This window comes from Vipera berus, assembly GCF_964194415.1.
Source record: "Vipera berus genome assembly, chromosome: 2".
Taxonomy (NCBI): domain Eukaryota; kingdom Metazoa; phylum Chordata; class Lepidosauria; order Squamata; family Viperidae; genus Vipera; species Vipera berus.
Genome location: NC_138203.1, coordinates 262339976 through 262353483, shown reverse-complemented (window position 1 = coordinate 262353483; position 13508 = coordinate 262339976). Strand labels below are relative to the sequence as shown.

At 41.2% G+C, this 13508-nt stretch overlaps 1 protein-coding gene across 4 annotated transcripts in view; it reads right to left on the bottom strand.

The window, feature by feature from the left end:
* ARIH2 (ariadne RBR E3 ubiquitin protein ligase 2) overlaps nt 1-13508 on the bottom strand; it is a 45886-nt gene continuing 32378 nt past the window's right edge. For 3 of the 4 annotated variants that reach the window (XM_081320478.1, XM_081320479.1, XM_081320481.1), the window contains 10 exons: nt 13133-13254; nt 10704-10813; nt 9448-9565; nt 7456-7506; nt 7324-7345; nt 6812-6963; nt 4572-4715; nt 3949-4017; nt 3122-3205; nt 1-647 (listed from right to left, as the gene is read on the bottom strand). In XM_081320478.1, the coding sequence (XP_081176604.1) occupies nt 576-647; nt 3122-3205; nt 3949-4017; nt 4572-4715; nt 6812-6963; nt 7324-7345; nt 7456-7506; nt 9448-9565; nt 10704-10813; nt 13133-13254 (944 nt within the window). In that variant the 3' untranslated portion in view covers nt 1-575. The remainder of the gene's footprint in view (nt 648-3121; nt 3206-3948; nt 4018-4571; nt 4716-6811; nt 6964-7323; nt 7346-7455; nt 7507-9447; nt 9566-10703; nt 10814-13132; nt 13255-13508) is intronic. The other variant, XM_081320480.1, reaches the window with a different exon arrangement.

Here is a 13508-nt window from a genome sequence, read left to right as displayed (position 1 = left end):
GAAACAAACCAACAGCTGGACTATTTAATAACTTTCATGGCAAAGTGAGTTTAGAGAAGGGGAAAGAGAAGTAAGCCATTAAGCTTACAAACTGCTTATTGGGAGAAGAAGAAAAAAGAAACACTCTCCAGTCCCAATTTATTTTTAAAAAGGGCTTTTGTGTTATTTTAGAGTTCAATTTGTATCAACCACTGTTGTATCACTGTACAACTGTCAAAAAATTACAGAAGTTTATAATGATCTAAAACTATTAACAGCCATTCAGGAAGGGGGGGGGAAATAAAACTCCCCTCTAAAACAATCCGAGAGCTGGGGAACAAAACGTCCTAGGAAAAGATGCCAACTGAATTTCAACCTCTACCTGCCAAAAATGAAAAAGCAGAAAACAGAAGAAAAATAGAAGACCGAGTGGTGGTGCTAGCTCGTGTCTGATCTGTAAGGGGAGGGTGCAGTGATGTCCTCAGCCCTCTTTTATGGAAAAGCAGTGGCTGGTTCCTCTGATCGCTTCCCTCGTTGCTCGCACCGCCATCTTGCTACTATGCTCTCAGCTCTGTGCCCTGGTAGCTCCTGCGGTCTTATGTGTCATGGAAATCTTTCAGCAGAGTCCGCCGCCTCTGTTCAGCAATGTGCATCTGATTCTCCAAATCCTGGGTGGGAACAGAAGGAATAAGAGAGGGGTTATTTCTGTAAACTCTTGACTCTGTAAACCACTCAGAGAGGGCTTTAAAGCACCGTGAAGTGGTGCATAAGTCTAAGTGCTATTGCTATTGTTTCTATCGGCTGGGAGAAAATTGATCAACACTAAGAGGAGCTCTAGAAAGGGGAAAGAGAAACACTGCTCTTTTACTGAAACAGGAGGTGGCTCCCAACAGTTTGCACCATAAAGTATAAAAACATGAAAAACTATCCTCAAACAAGAGCACTCACTATCCAAAGAGCCTCCAAAACAGCTCTGTCTGGAGTTTTAATTAATTTCATTAGTTTCAAAAAAAAAAAGCTGGAAGACTGGGGCGGGGCATAGCAAGACTTCCTTGGAATGGGAAACTGACTGTCTTTATCAAATACAAAACAGCATCTCTGAGATTCTTGTCGTTAATAGTGATGTCGTTGCGATAATAGTGTGTCAGCTGCACGCCCCCATCTGGCTTTTGAAGGCTAAGCAATAATACAAAATGAAAATGTAGTGCTCATTTACAAAAGAGTTCCCAGTGTCTGGCCTACAGTGATTGGTAATGTCTCTACAGAATTTCATGTTGACATCGGTCACGTCCTTTTTTGTACATGCTATGGATGGAATCTTGTCCTCAAAGTAGGGCACAGATTTACTGACTATGATCCTGTTTCCAGTGACAGAGAATTATCCATTCACTGAATTTTCTGATGAAGTAGTAGTGGCAATGCCAAAAAATGAGGGTATCAGCCTGACTGCGTAGAGGGAAGCTATTTTGTAATGTGGGGGTTTGATACCAAAAACACTGGCTGTGGGCTACAGATCCCTTCACTTCCCTGACATGGTGGGTCATTAAAAGATATTGTTAAGACGCCCATACTTCATGGGCTGGCATCATGTTCCTCACAGGAATATACATACAAGCATTCCTTGACTTACGACCATTTAAGAAGAGTTCAAAATTACAATGGCCTCCCTGTCCTCACACTTAATGACTGTTGCTCACGCTATCAGTTGCTAGGTAGCTGAACTGTGATCACCTGACTGCAGGAGCCATGTGATCTACAATTCAGTTACCTGGCAACTGGCACACCTTTACAATTGGTTGCAGCGTCTTATGATCATGCGATTGTAATTTGCCAGCTCTTCTGCCGATTTCTGGCAAAAAAAACCAAAACAAAAACCAACCACCCATTGGGGGAAGCCGGGTTTGCTTAAACAACTGCATAAAATGTAAAACAGCCTAAATATAACACTGCCTTGCACATCCATCCTTCTGGATCCTAAATGCTCAAAGAAAACAGTTTTCACTAACTTGTGGAAGGCTCAAAGGGAGGTTACTGGGCAACCCTCAGAAAGCAAGGCGTTTTCAAGGATGAAAGCAGCCCGTGAGACGGAATGCCCATGATGCCTCTCTGAATTCTTGTAGGGATGATATTCTTAGTCTCTCCGCTACGCATGCATATACAATCTGGCAAATTCTATCTCGAAATGACAGACTCTAAAGTACTTCAGAACCAATTGACTTTAATAGTCAAAAACAACATTTTGAATTGGACCCAGATGCCTTCAGCAATCGGGGCAATGCCTCGACAACAGATATAATACTATCTTAGTGACAGTCACTCACCAAAAGCTTGGTTACCGTATTTCACCATTTCTCTGCACTAAGTCTGGAAGATCATGCTGTAAGTTCTAAGGGACAAGATTTCCATTTCTGGTGACATTCCATTTCTTTTTTTAATTATGAAGATATGTTTTGTTGTTGTTAGTTGCGAAGTCGCGTCCGACCCATCGTGACCCCATGGACAACGTTCCTCCAGGCCTTCCTGTCCTCTACCATCTTCTGGAGTCGTGAAGATGTTTAGCTTTTGTTTTTAATGATAATGGGCCATGTGAGATTATTTCCTATAAATGTATTTCATGAACTTGAAAATGGTTACGTTACTGTTTCTGGGACCTTTAGTTTCTTAGGGACTTTTAAGGACTGATGAGATTTGGGGATTTAAAAGAGTTAAACAGATATAAATGTACAGGTAGGAAACTGAGTGAGTTTATTAGATTAAGTTTATAACATATGTGGTTATTTCTGGTAACTCTTAAGAGACTTTTGCTGATTAGGATGGAAGATGAGATTTCATAGACATGCGTATAGAGAATGAGGTGACATATGGGGTGAAGAATTTATTTCTTCTATTTTAAAGAATGGTGATAAGTTGTGAAAGGTGTATGTATGCTGGAAATTCTATTTTTTCACTTTTTTACTTTTTTATTTTTTGTAGTCTATTTTTTGTATCTGTATTCTCTTAATTTCTAATAAAAAATTAAAAAAACAAAAGGAGCAGTAGTAGTTTCTTTTCCTCCATTACTGATACCAATTTCTCTTGAGACGTCTGAGTAAAAAATGAGCTCACAACTGAGAAAATGGGTTGAACTAAGTTTATTACTCACCCCTCTGTCGTAACTGTCTGCTCTTTCCACCTTCCATGAGAGATTTTCAATCTCTGCTTCAAGTTGAGCCTGTTGGTATTCAAACTGAAAATCAAACAAAACATTATGGGGGAAAAACAGGACTGATATAGGAAAATCTCTTTCTATCTTAATCTTTCAGCCAAATTTGCTGCACTGATTAATAATACATTGGTGCCACTATTTGCATTACAGCAGGAAGCATTTCAAATTAAGGAAACACTGCAGCCAATTCAATGAGTGCAAACAGTCATGGTAGCTTGAGCAACATAAAAGAATATGAAATTAAGGATGGACAAATCCTCCTTTGTAATTGATTAGACTTGGGCATGTTTGTTCTTTATTCTCCTATATACCATATTTATAGTAATAATATTCATTAAGGCTTATAAGAACTTTAAATTATTGAAAGTCTGGTTGAAAACTAGTAGAATTACGAGTTGCTGGTGACAAATATTTAACATTTTCTTCAACACTCAACATACTTATGACAGGTCATTTGCCTATTAACATGCTATTTAAGATATCCCAAGACCAAAAACAAAATCCCTTCCTATGTAATTTATTAGAACTGTATTCTTTCTTCCCCCTCCAAGCTTGAAATATTTTATCTGTGGCTTCCCAGGGTCTCCCCACCACCACCTACAAAGAATCAAACCGCTCAGCTTCACCAACTGGTAGCTACCGTGTGGTTTTAGGCAATGTTTAGATATAGATTCGCATAGTCCCAACTTTGTCTCTCCCCCCGCCCCACCCCATTCTTTAAGAATTTCAGTTATCACTCAATACACAGAACTACATGGTCTTACCAATTTCTTCCTGGGACCAGATTCCATGTAGTAAGCATATGGATAGGTGTACTGTAGTGTATAACGACACTGCAATTTTAAAAAAAAGGAAGTAAGATTAGTAGGTTATACTTATGTTAGGCCAATAGAGCTATCTGCTACTTCTCTCCAAATTTCAGAGGCAGCAGTCCATATGCATTATGATATGAAAAAGCAGCCCTTATTAGAAACTGCAGCTATGTATGGTACTGTAATACACAGGACACAATATGAACTTGGCAGTAAGTTATATTCATGAAAGCAGGAGACAGCTGAGCTCCTCTTTTCCCAGGTTTGTGGCAGTAGTAGTAGTAGTAGTAGAAGCAGCAACAGTAGAAGCAGCAGAACCAAGAGCTTCAAAAGGAAGTACAGAATGTGCTCCTACATCTCAAGTAATCCCAGGTGAACTTAATTTAGTTTTCAGCTGTAGGTTCAGTCCAGAGTACTGAACAACACATAGTAACTCCTTTGATAATATCCATTGCACCTAGTTGCTGTTTAAAGTCAGAGTTAGTGTTCCATAGCTATATAACCCTGAACACAGCAATATAGCTTAACCTACCCTGCCTTAGGTATTTAACAAAGCTGAGTTACAGATAGTTTACCTTGGCTAGGAGTTTTGCTGCATTCTGTAAATATTGCCAGTCTATCCAAGTTCCCAAGTTGTTCATGACTCTTTCTTGGATTTTTTCTTGAATTCTCTGGTACGTCTGCACTTCCAACTGTAAACTCTTGTTGTGGTTTTCCCACTTCACAATAGAAAAAAGGAATACACAAAATGAATGTTGTCATTGGAAAAGCAAGCAAAAAACCCAAGCTGGGATCTAGCAGAAAAGGATAGCTTTCCATACTAAGCACTTCTGGTATCAAAAAGACATGTTATGCTAGGCCAGGGGTAGGCAACCTTGGCTCTTTTATGACTTGTGGACTTCAACTCCCAGAATTCTGAGCTGGCTGGCTCAGAGATTCTGAGAGTTGAAGTCCACGAGTCATAAAAGAGCCAAGGTTGCCTACCCCTGTGCTAGGCGGAAAAAAGCATGCCAATCAGCTTCTAAAACAGATATGTCAAACTTGCGACGTCATGTGACGTCGCATGACATATCAGGATTGTTTTGCCATTGCTGGCAATGGGGTGGGCGCGGCTGCCGCATGATGCATCCGGCCCGTGGGTCGGCCATTTGACACCCTTGTTCTAAAAGCAAGCTGCTTTTTGTTAGTGGACTCTTAAAAAAGGCAAGGCAAATCATGTATCTTGGCTTTCCCACTTGGTATATAGTATAATTGGCTAGTTCAATTACAGAGCTAGAAAGCAAAGGTCAACCCAGACAGGAAGCACACAGCTATAAAATGGCAGCTCTCCTCCAATATTCCAGTTCTCTTGTACTGCTCCAGATCCTCTTATATGACACTGATCTTCCCATCCACACCTGCAAACCTCAAGCTACATACTTCTTCTGGCACAATTACTGAATACAGCTAGTAGCTGAGGAATGTGGGAGTCCTCAAACTGACAAGAGGGGTACCCTCTGGAAGGCTCTTAAAAACCTGACTTTGGTCCTAGGCCTGGGATTGGTATATTAACGTATCACTGTATTTGGGCGGGGGAGGGGGCTGTTCTATGTTGTTTGTAAGATTTGGTCTTGGCTGTCTGTTTGGTTTAATGTTTTATCTTTTTTATGGATATTCCAGTTTTGCATGCTGCCCACAGACAGCTAGCTAGTAAATCTGAATAAAAGAAACCCTTGTGCCATCTATTGAACTTTGATATTTTGTAATAGCATTGCCATCTTTAAAATATTACCTCAACTATCGTTTAGCTACATCTGGATTATCTAGTTAACTACATAATTGTCCTTGGTGCCCTCTGAGTTTGGTTGTTCGCTTGACCCAATTAGGTAATATCATTGGTGAATGTGGGGTTTGCTCCTTGTTTACATACAATTTCTTGCTCTGCCAGTTTTGGTAAGGGTGAGGTTCTCTCCTTGGTAGTTCCTTGATTAGGATATTGCATAAGTGTTTGTCTGATATTAGTCCCCACTTATCTGAGTGTGGACTGCTGAAAACGATATGTTTGGGTAATTAGGGAATTTCTGGATGCTTGGCATTCAGATAAATCAGCCATTAATAGACACATAGGGATAAACCACATTTACACTCCATTCAAAAGAAACAGTAAAAAAGCTAAGAAGGAATCAAAAGGAACAGACTGATTTCTTTGGGGGTGGGGGATATTGTTAAGGCTATTTCTATTGACAGAACAAGGGGAGAAATTATCCAATTGGTTAATCTCTCCTAAGAAGCTCCTCCAGAGAGGTTGCCCCCCCCCAATTTTTTGGAATAATTGGGAGGCATCCACAAGCAATAAAAAATAGTAATAACAATCGGCTCACACAGCACTGAATTTCATCCATGTACCTTATTTGTAAGACCAGAAACTAGAAATTCACCACTTTAAAATATGTTACACATATATGGATACAGAAAATGGTTTAAGCGTATCTGGAGCAAGGAATACAAATCCGTAAGACAGGGGATGTACTTTTATCGGAGGCAACATTTGAAAAGAATCAATCCAATTTCAAAAGTGTACAACTATTTCCGCTGGATCCCACAAAAGAAAAAAAACTCTTTGTTTACAATAAAGAGAAGAATGACCTAGGAAGACATTTACGTCTTGGAAAGGAAACGGAAGGATTCAGAATTACGTTCTGCGGTCATCCTGTGACCGCAGAATGTAATGCTTAATCACGTAGACTTGTTAACATTAATCCTTGTGCCTCTCTGGAAAAGGCGGGATGCATTGAAAAGTTTATAGTTAGCTTTGGCTACGGAGATGTTTCCCTACCCTCTCAAAATAGAACAGGTACTTCTTGAGGGCCTCCCTGGCCTGTGCTTGCTGGCTCTGATTTACAATATCAGGATTCTCTTTGTACCGACTGCACTCATAGTATTCGCTGCCATGAGTCTTCCAGTCCCCTAGACACATCCAGCAAAAGTCTACAAGAGATGAGGAGGCAAAAGATGGTTAATAGAAAAGCATCTATCTTATGGAAAACCACAACAGCCTAAGACAGGGGTAGGCAACCTTGGCTCTTTCAGGAACTCGTGGACTTCAACTCCCAGAATTCCTGAGCCAGCCGTGCTGGCTCAGGAATTCTGGGAGTTGAAGTCCACGAGTCCTGAAAGAGCCAAGGTTGCCTGCCCCTGGCCTTAAGGGCTGTGCTGAACAGGCTACTGAACGAGTCCTTAGAGCAGTAACCAAAGTACCACAAACGCTTTAATGGGTCAGCTGGATAACATTTAAAGCAAAGAACAGGTAAACGTTTTCCCAGTTCAAAAAGGCAGCGGTCCACTTACCGTGCTTGCATTTGGAACATTGCTGGAGGAAAGAGAGAAAACAAAAGTTAACGAACCACAAAGTTTTAATCTAAAATCAGATATAAAAAAAAAACTTAAGGTGATTCTTAAGCATATTTAGAGACTGCTCACCATGTGATTGCAGCCCCCGTTCTTTTCAATACAGATATTGCACTTGGGACACTGAGAAGAAAAGAAAGAACAACATTAACCTAACAAAAAGTTTTCCCCACACTCCACGCCTTCCAGTTTGCCACTCCATTTGCTTTCTGTAATTGTGCAGCCTTCATTCTGCTCTTCACAGGAACAGAAGAAATTTGCCTTATAAAGCAAACCATTAATCTATCAAGCTATGTGAAACATTAATGGCTTTCAAACAAGAGCCCTTCCTGGCACCACCTGGAAGTGCCAACATTGAATCTGGGCCTTCTCCCATACAGAAAATTTGCTCTATGATTCAGCTAAGGGCCTTCAATTCTTTTAATTATAAAGGTAAAGGTAAAGGTTCCCCCGCACATGCGTGCTAGTTGTTTCTGACTCTAGGGGCCGGTGCTCATCTCCGTTTCAAAGCCAAAGAGCCAGCGCTTGTCCGAGGACGTCTCCATGCTCATGTGGCCGGCATGACTAGACGCCAAAGGCACACGGAACGCTGTTACCTTCCCACCGTAGTGGTCCCTATTTTTCTACTTGCATTTTTACGTGCTTTCGAACTGCTAGGTTGGCAGAAGCTGGGACAAGTAACAGGCGCTCACTCTGTTACGCGACACTCGGGATTCGACCCGCCAAACTGCCAATCTTCTGATCGACAAGCTCAGCGTCCTAACCCACAGAGCCACCGCGTCCCTTCTTTTAATTATATACCTCCTTAATTAAATATATATAATTTCAGGGCCCTATTTTAATTAAGAATGGAAACTTTTCACTTGGAAGATACAGGGTTTTGAACGGGGCATTTTAACAGATGAGGAAAAAACAAAAACAAAAAAAATCTTGTGTTTCCCTTCATGTTTTGTAATTCATCCCTATCTCAACCAATCCAATACTTTTGCAATGTTCCTCTTTGTATATTGTCTTTATTAATGTATATTGTCTTTGTATAATGTCTTTATTAATATAGAGCCTTGGTGGAGCAGTGGGCTAATGCCTCCTTAAGTAACACCAGCTGCCTGCAATTAGTGCAGGTTCGCATCCCACCAGGCTCAGGGTTGACTCAGCCTTCCATCCTTCCGAGGTAGGTAAAATGAGGACCCAGATTGTTGGGGGTAATAAGCTGACTTTGTAATAATGCCGCTTGGGTGGGGGGGGGAAGCCCTAACAAGCAGGCATATACATAGAATGAAGGCTACTGCTAAGCTTGTAAGCCGCCCTGAGTCTTCGGAGAAGGGCGGGATATAAATGTAATAAAAATAAATAAATAAATAAATAAATAAATAAATAAATAAATAAATAAATAAATAAATGTTACAATCCGTTTAGTTTTTTTTAAATGAAATGTTCAGTCTTCCCCTCCATAAAAATGTGTCTTCCAACGGCAGGCTTCTTAATTTTTCCTCAAGAAAATGAATTTAGCCTATCACAAAGTTTCTCATTCTTTTAGTTCGCATCTTAGATGTTTCCTCTAATCTTACATTTCTGCTCAGGATATCAATTCTCTTATTACCTTGGAAGGGGAGAAACATATGATCTAATCTTTCCTTCTGGTAGATGCAGTACGTTCAATAAATGTATGAGCAAATGTATAATCAAACAACCTGATTATATGCCATCATGTCAGTGTTGACTATTAGCAACAACACAGATTTTCCACAAGAACACCTGTTCCCAGGTTGGTGTATCAGGTCTTCCAGTGTGTACTTGTCACTCAGTGTGTACTGAGTCCATCCACCTTGCTTCTGGTTGGAACACACAATATCGGTTTTACTCTTCACCCTCTTTCCATTTTGGCTTTAGTTTGGTTTGGGAGGTAAGTGGCAATTGACAAGATGAGCAGGAAAAGAGGGGATGCAAGGAGGAAAGACTTCAGATACAGGACAAGCAATTCAATTACCAGGCCCTCCATTCATAAAACACAGATTTGTCTGAAACTACCAATATTTAAAAGTGTCCCCTTCCCAACAAACTTACATCTTTAGTGTGAGCACTGATGTAGTTAGCTGTTTCAGAGTCGTCTGCACACTTAGTGAGCCATTTTCGGATGGTAGCACAATCTGTAGGAGCGTGATACATCTGCCGACATTTGAAACTTAAGCAAAAATAAATGCATGTCTAGTTTAAAGAAAATCTATTACCCGTACTCAAAAACTATTTGAAAATGACAATAGCACCCATAAGAAAGCTTGCATTCCTAATACTTCCGCATAAAGTCTGAGTGGAGTTATATGTATCCCATTCAATGGCAGAATTTGGCAGTAAAAAGTCGAATACAATATCCTGAGGAACGTTATCACGGTATCAATACAAATAAATCCAGTGCAAGATGGCAGCGTCTTCACTGAAGGTTTGTGGACTGTTATCTATCACACTGGTCTAGAATGGGCTGGTAGATAAAGATATTTTTGGATTTTCCCAACTAGGATGGAGACTGAGTGAGAATGACTGACTGAAAGATATCTGGCTAGCTTCTATATCTAAGGGAGGATTAGAACCTGGATTTCCTACTCCTAGTCGGCTACTGCTAAGCTTGTAAGCCGCCCTGAGTCTTCGGAGAAGGGCGGGATATAAATGGAATTAAAATAAAATAAATAAATAAATCTTAAATGCTGGTAACTGATTTTTTATTTCACTTGGAAAATGCCAAAATAGTACAAAACCTCTGCAGATTTTGGTGTTTAAATTAGCATGGGGCAGTTTCCACTTTTTTGTGCAGATCATACGTAACACTAGCTTTTAGAAACTGCAGTGTAATAGTGGGATCACCTATAGGAGGATATACAATCCATAGGCTACATCTCTCTCTCCAAATCATATTTACAACGACCACATGCTACTTTTACTACCCCTTTCCCAACACATTCAATCTATTTGATTCTAGAAGCTGGCGTTGGCAGAATAGAGTCGGTTTGTATAACCGCTGCTCATTCCTTGTAAATTACTCAGAGGTTTATTAGTTCTCATTGTCCACTTGTTCTCACAACTCTGTAATACAGCCATTCACCTATTCAGAGTTTAATCTTCAAAACAGGTAATCATTTGCCTGCTTCTTCAAGCTACACAAGACTCTCAAACCTACACCCAAGGAACTGGATGGCAAATTCAACAGTTTAACAGTCATTTTGTCAGTGCTGCATTTGTTTAGGCTGTTCCTCATTTCAAGAAGTTTTTTTTCCTATTTCCCATCTCTATCATTTATGTACATCAAGTATGCAATTTCCCTTTCTTACCAGAAAACCTCATTACAGCGATTGCACTGCACTCGGCGGGCTTTGGGCTCCTGTACTTGTATGACCATAGGACAGTCAGCGCCAGGACAGAGCTGCAGCTGGAAATGGCTCTGTGGGACAACAATGTAAGTCCTTTGTAAAAAGTATTTTAAAGAACTTCATCAAAACAAAACTGCATATGGGAGACTGTTCCAAAGAATTCAGTGATGCCGTGAAAAAGAAGTGCCTCCTGAGCACAATTTCCCCAAAGTGGGGAATCAGGAATAGTTTTCTCTGGAATGAGCTAACAGGTCAAGTTAATTCTGATTACAGAAAGCAGTCTTACGGCTAAAACCACAGGGCTTTATGGGCAAAACTGGCATGTCTCCAGAAGCCAATTGGTAGCCATGGCAAGGCCTGATGATAGGTTATAACATGCACCCAGCATCAGGCAACAGTATTTTGGTTTGCAGTGATGACAACATGACAGCTTTTGGCAAAACCCTGGCCTCTGGGGAGTGATTTGGTTAACGGCCGTGAAACAGATTCTTCCCCTAGGGAAGGAAAACAAGACAGTTGGTGTTTTATGCCTTTTTTCCCTTATAAGTGAAGTTACTTACAACAGGTATACACAACACAATCCTGGCCTTTACCCAGTATCACGTTTCCTCCTAATTCTCTCTCCCAAAGTCTGCTCACTCTTAGCTCTTCTACCAACTGCTTTACCTCCTCCCCATTTCTAGTGTTATCAAGAGAGTGTAAACAAAGGAATAGGCTGGATCTACCGCTAGTATGCTCAACACAGCTTGTCTTCTTCCTTAGATCTACTCAGCTGAACCATCTGCATCTCCTTCCCTAGGGGAAGAACCTGTTTCATGGCCGTCAGCCAAATCACGCCCCAGAGGCCAGGATTTTGCCAAAGACTGTCATGTCCCCTTCCTGTCTTGGGTCTTGCATGTAGATGTTCTCTCTATGGGACTTCTCCTTGTCCAGGGCATACACACACACACACACACACACACACACACACACACAAACATACACCCATGGACTTTTCTTCTCTCTCTCCAACTGGAGTCCAACTTGCTCCACACACTCACGTAATTTCACTCTCCGGCCACTCTGTTCTACAATCTCCTTCTTTTCTCTCTCACTCTTAAATTTTCAGTCAGACTGCAACATATTCCCCCAGTAACTGAGGAGGTGGGCATGTCCCCAGAGCTTTCGGTCTCCAACACCTACATACCAGGCTGGACTAATAGGATTGGTGTCTCTACAACTTCCCACAACAGCTCTGGGTAGCAGCCAGGACAACTTAGCAGCTTGCATGACAGTGCAGCTGCACTTTGAGGCTAAACTGGAGCCTCTACTTCCCCTTTCTCTCTTCGTTTGATGGCTCACACAGCTACTATTTCAGAGCACTGTATGCCAACCAGACTGTAATGAAGACATGTGTTACTGTTTCGGTGCACCAAGCAAGGTTGGAAAAGTTATTCTGGCCATGATTTCCACCCCTTTTAGCAGGAACCGTGAGTCCAAAAGGACCCTAGTTTGCAAATCTGGTTCTTCAAGGGTGGTGCTGGCCAGTCCAGAATAAACTGATCTGTTTTGTTTGGGGTTCACCTTCAGAATTTTCTGTCCCATCTAAACCCTGACAATCAGTTAAGGTATCAAGGAGGTTTCTCACCCAATCTGAGTAGCAACGTTGAGCATACTGCGGCCTGTTTCACAACCTACAGGTAATCATTGCCTGACAACCACATCTGGGGCCAGAATTTGGTTCACTAAGAAATGTAGTTGTTCAATACGTCACTACATGACTGGACCCGATTTTATGACCATTTTGACCATGGTCATCAGATGAATTATTTGGCCATTGTGAATCACATGGTTCAACGAATCCCGCTTTCCCAATTCACTTGGCTTGTTAGAAGCCAGCCAGGAAGGTCTCAAATCGCACCCACATGACTGCAAGACTCCGCAATCTTTACAAAGGTGATCACTGTGACCACAGGATCATAAGTCACTTTTTCCGAGGACACTATTAACTTCGAACCACGATTAAGCAAAGGGCCACAAGTTGAGGATTACCTGTATCAGATAATATATCCCAGCAACTACATGTAGATGCTGAAGGACAAACTCCTGAAACACCTCACATGACAGGGGCCACCAAGGTCGCCTCTATCCCCCTCCCCCCCCACTGGAATCACTTGTTGAGAGAAAAGCAAAGCTATCGCAAAGCAGGCTTCCAATTCCCAATGCTAGAATTAAAGCCCTTTAAAGAGAACTGAACTTTCTAAAAGCAAATGAAACTTTTTAAGGAATTGCACGATGCAGTCTTAAATTTACAGAAACACAGCTTACAGATAAATCCACTGAAGTTGATCTGGAGTCATTTCCTTCATGTAGAAAACAGAGAGTGTTGAATGTAAAATGACAAACGATACCTCAATGTAGTCCCTGAAGAGGTAGCGTCTGTATTTATCTTTCAGCTCCTCGCTGGGTAGCAGTGGAAATACAAAATCTTCTGGGGTCCGAAGCAAACAATCCTGAGCCATGCAGGAGACACCTAGTGGGGGGGGGGAGGAAAAAAAAACGCCCAAAAGGCCGTTTTCAAAAACAGAGAGCTGAATGACATCAGAGGACATTCCTTCATTTAAAAAAAAGAAGATTTTCAAACAGTGTCCAATTTCACAGAATTTCTGGAAACCTGGCTCTGAAAAGACTATTGTCAGAATAGTTAGAAAAGACTATTGTCAGGAATGGAAAACACTTTCCCTCTTGCATCAGAGACAGCTGAAAAAGAATTTGGTAGGAACAGTC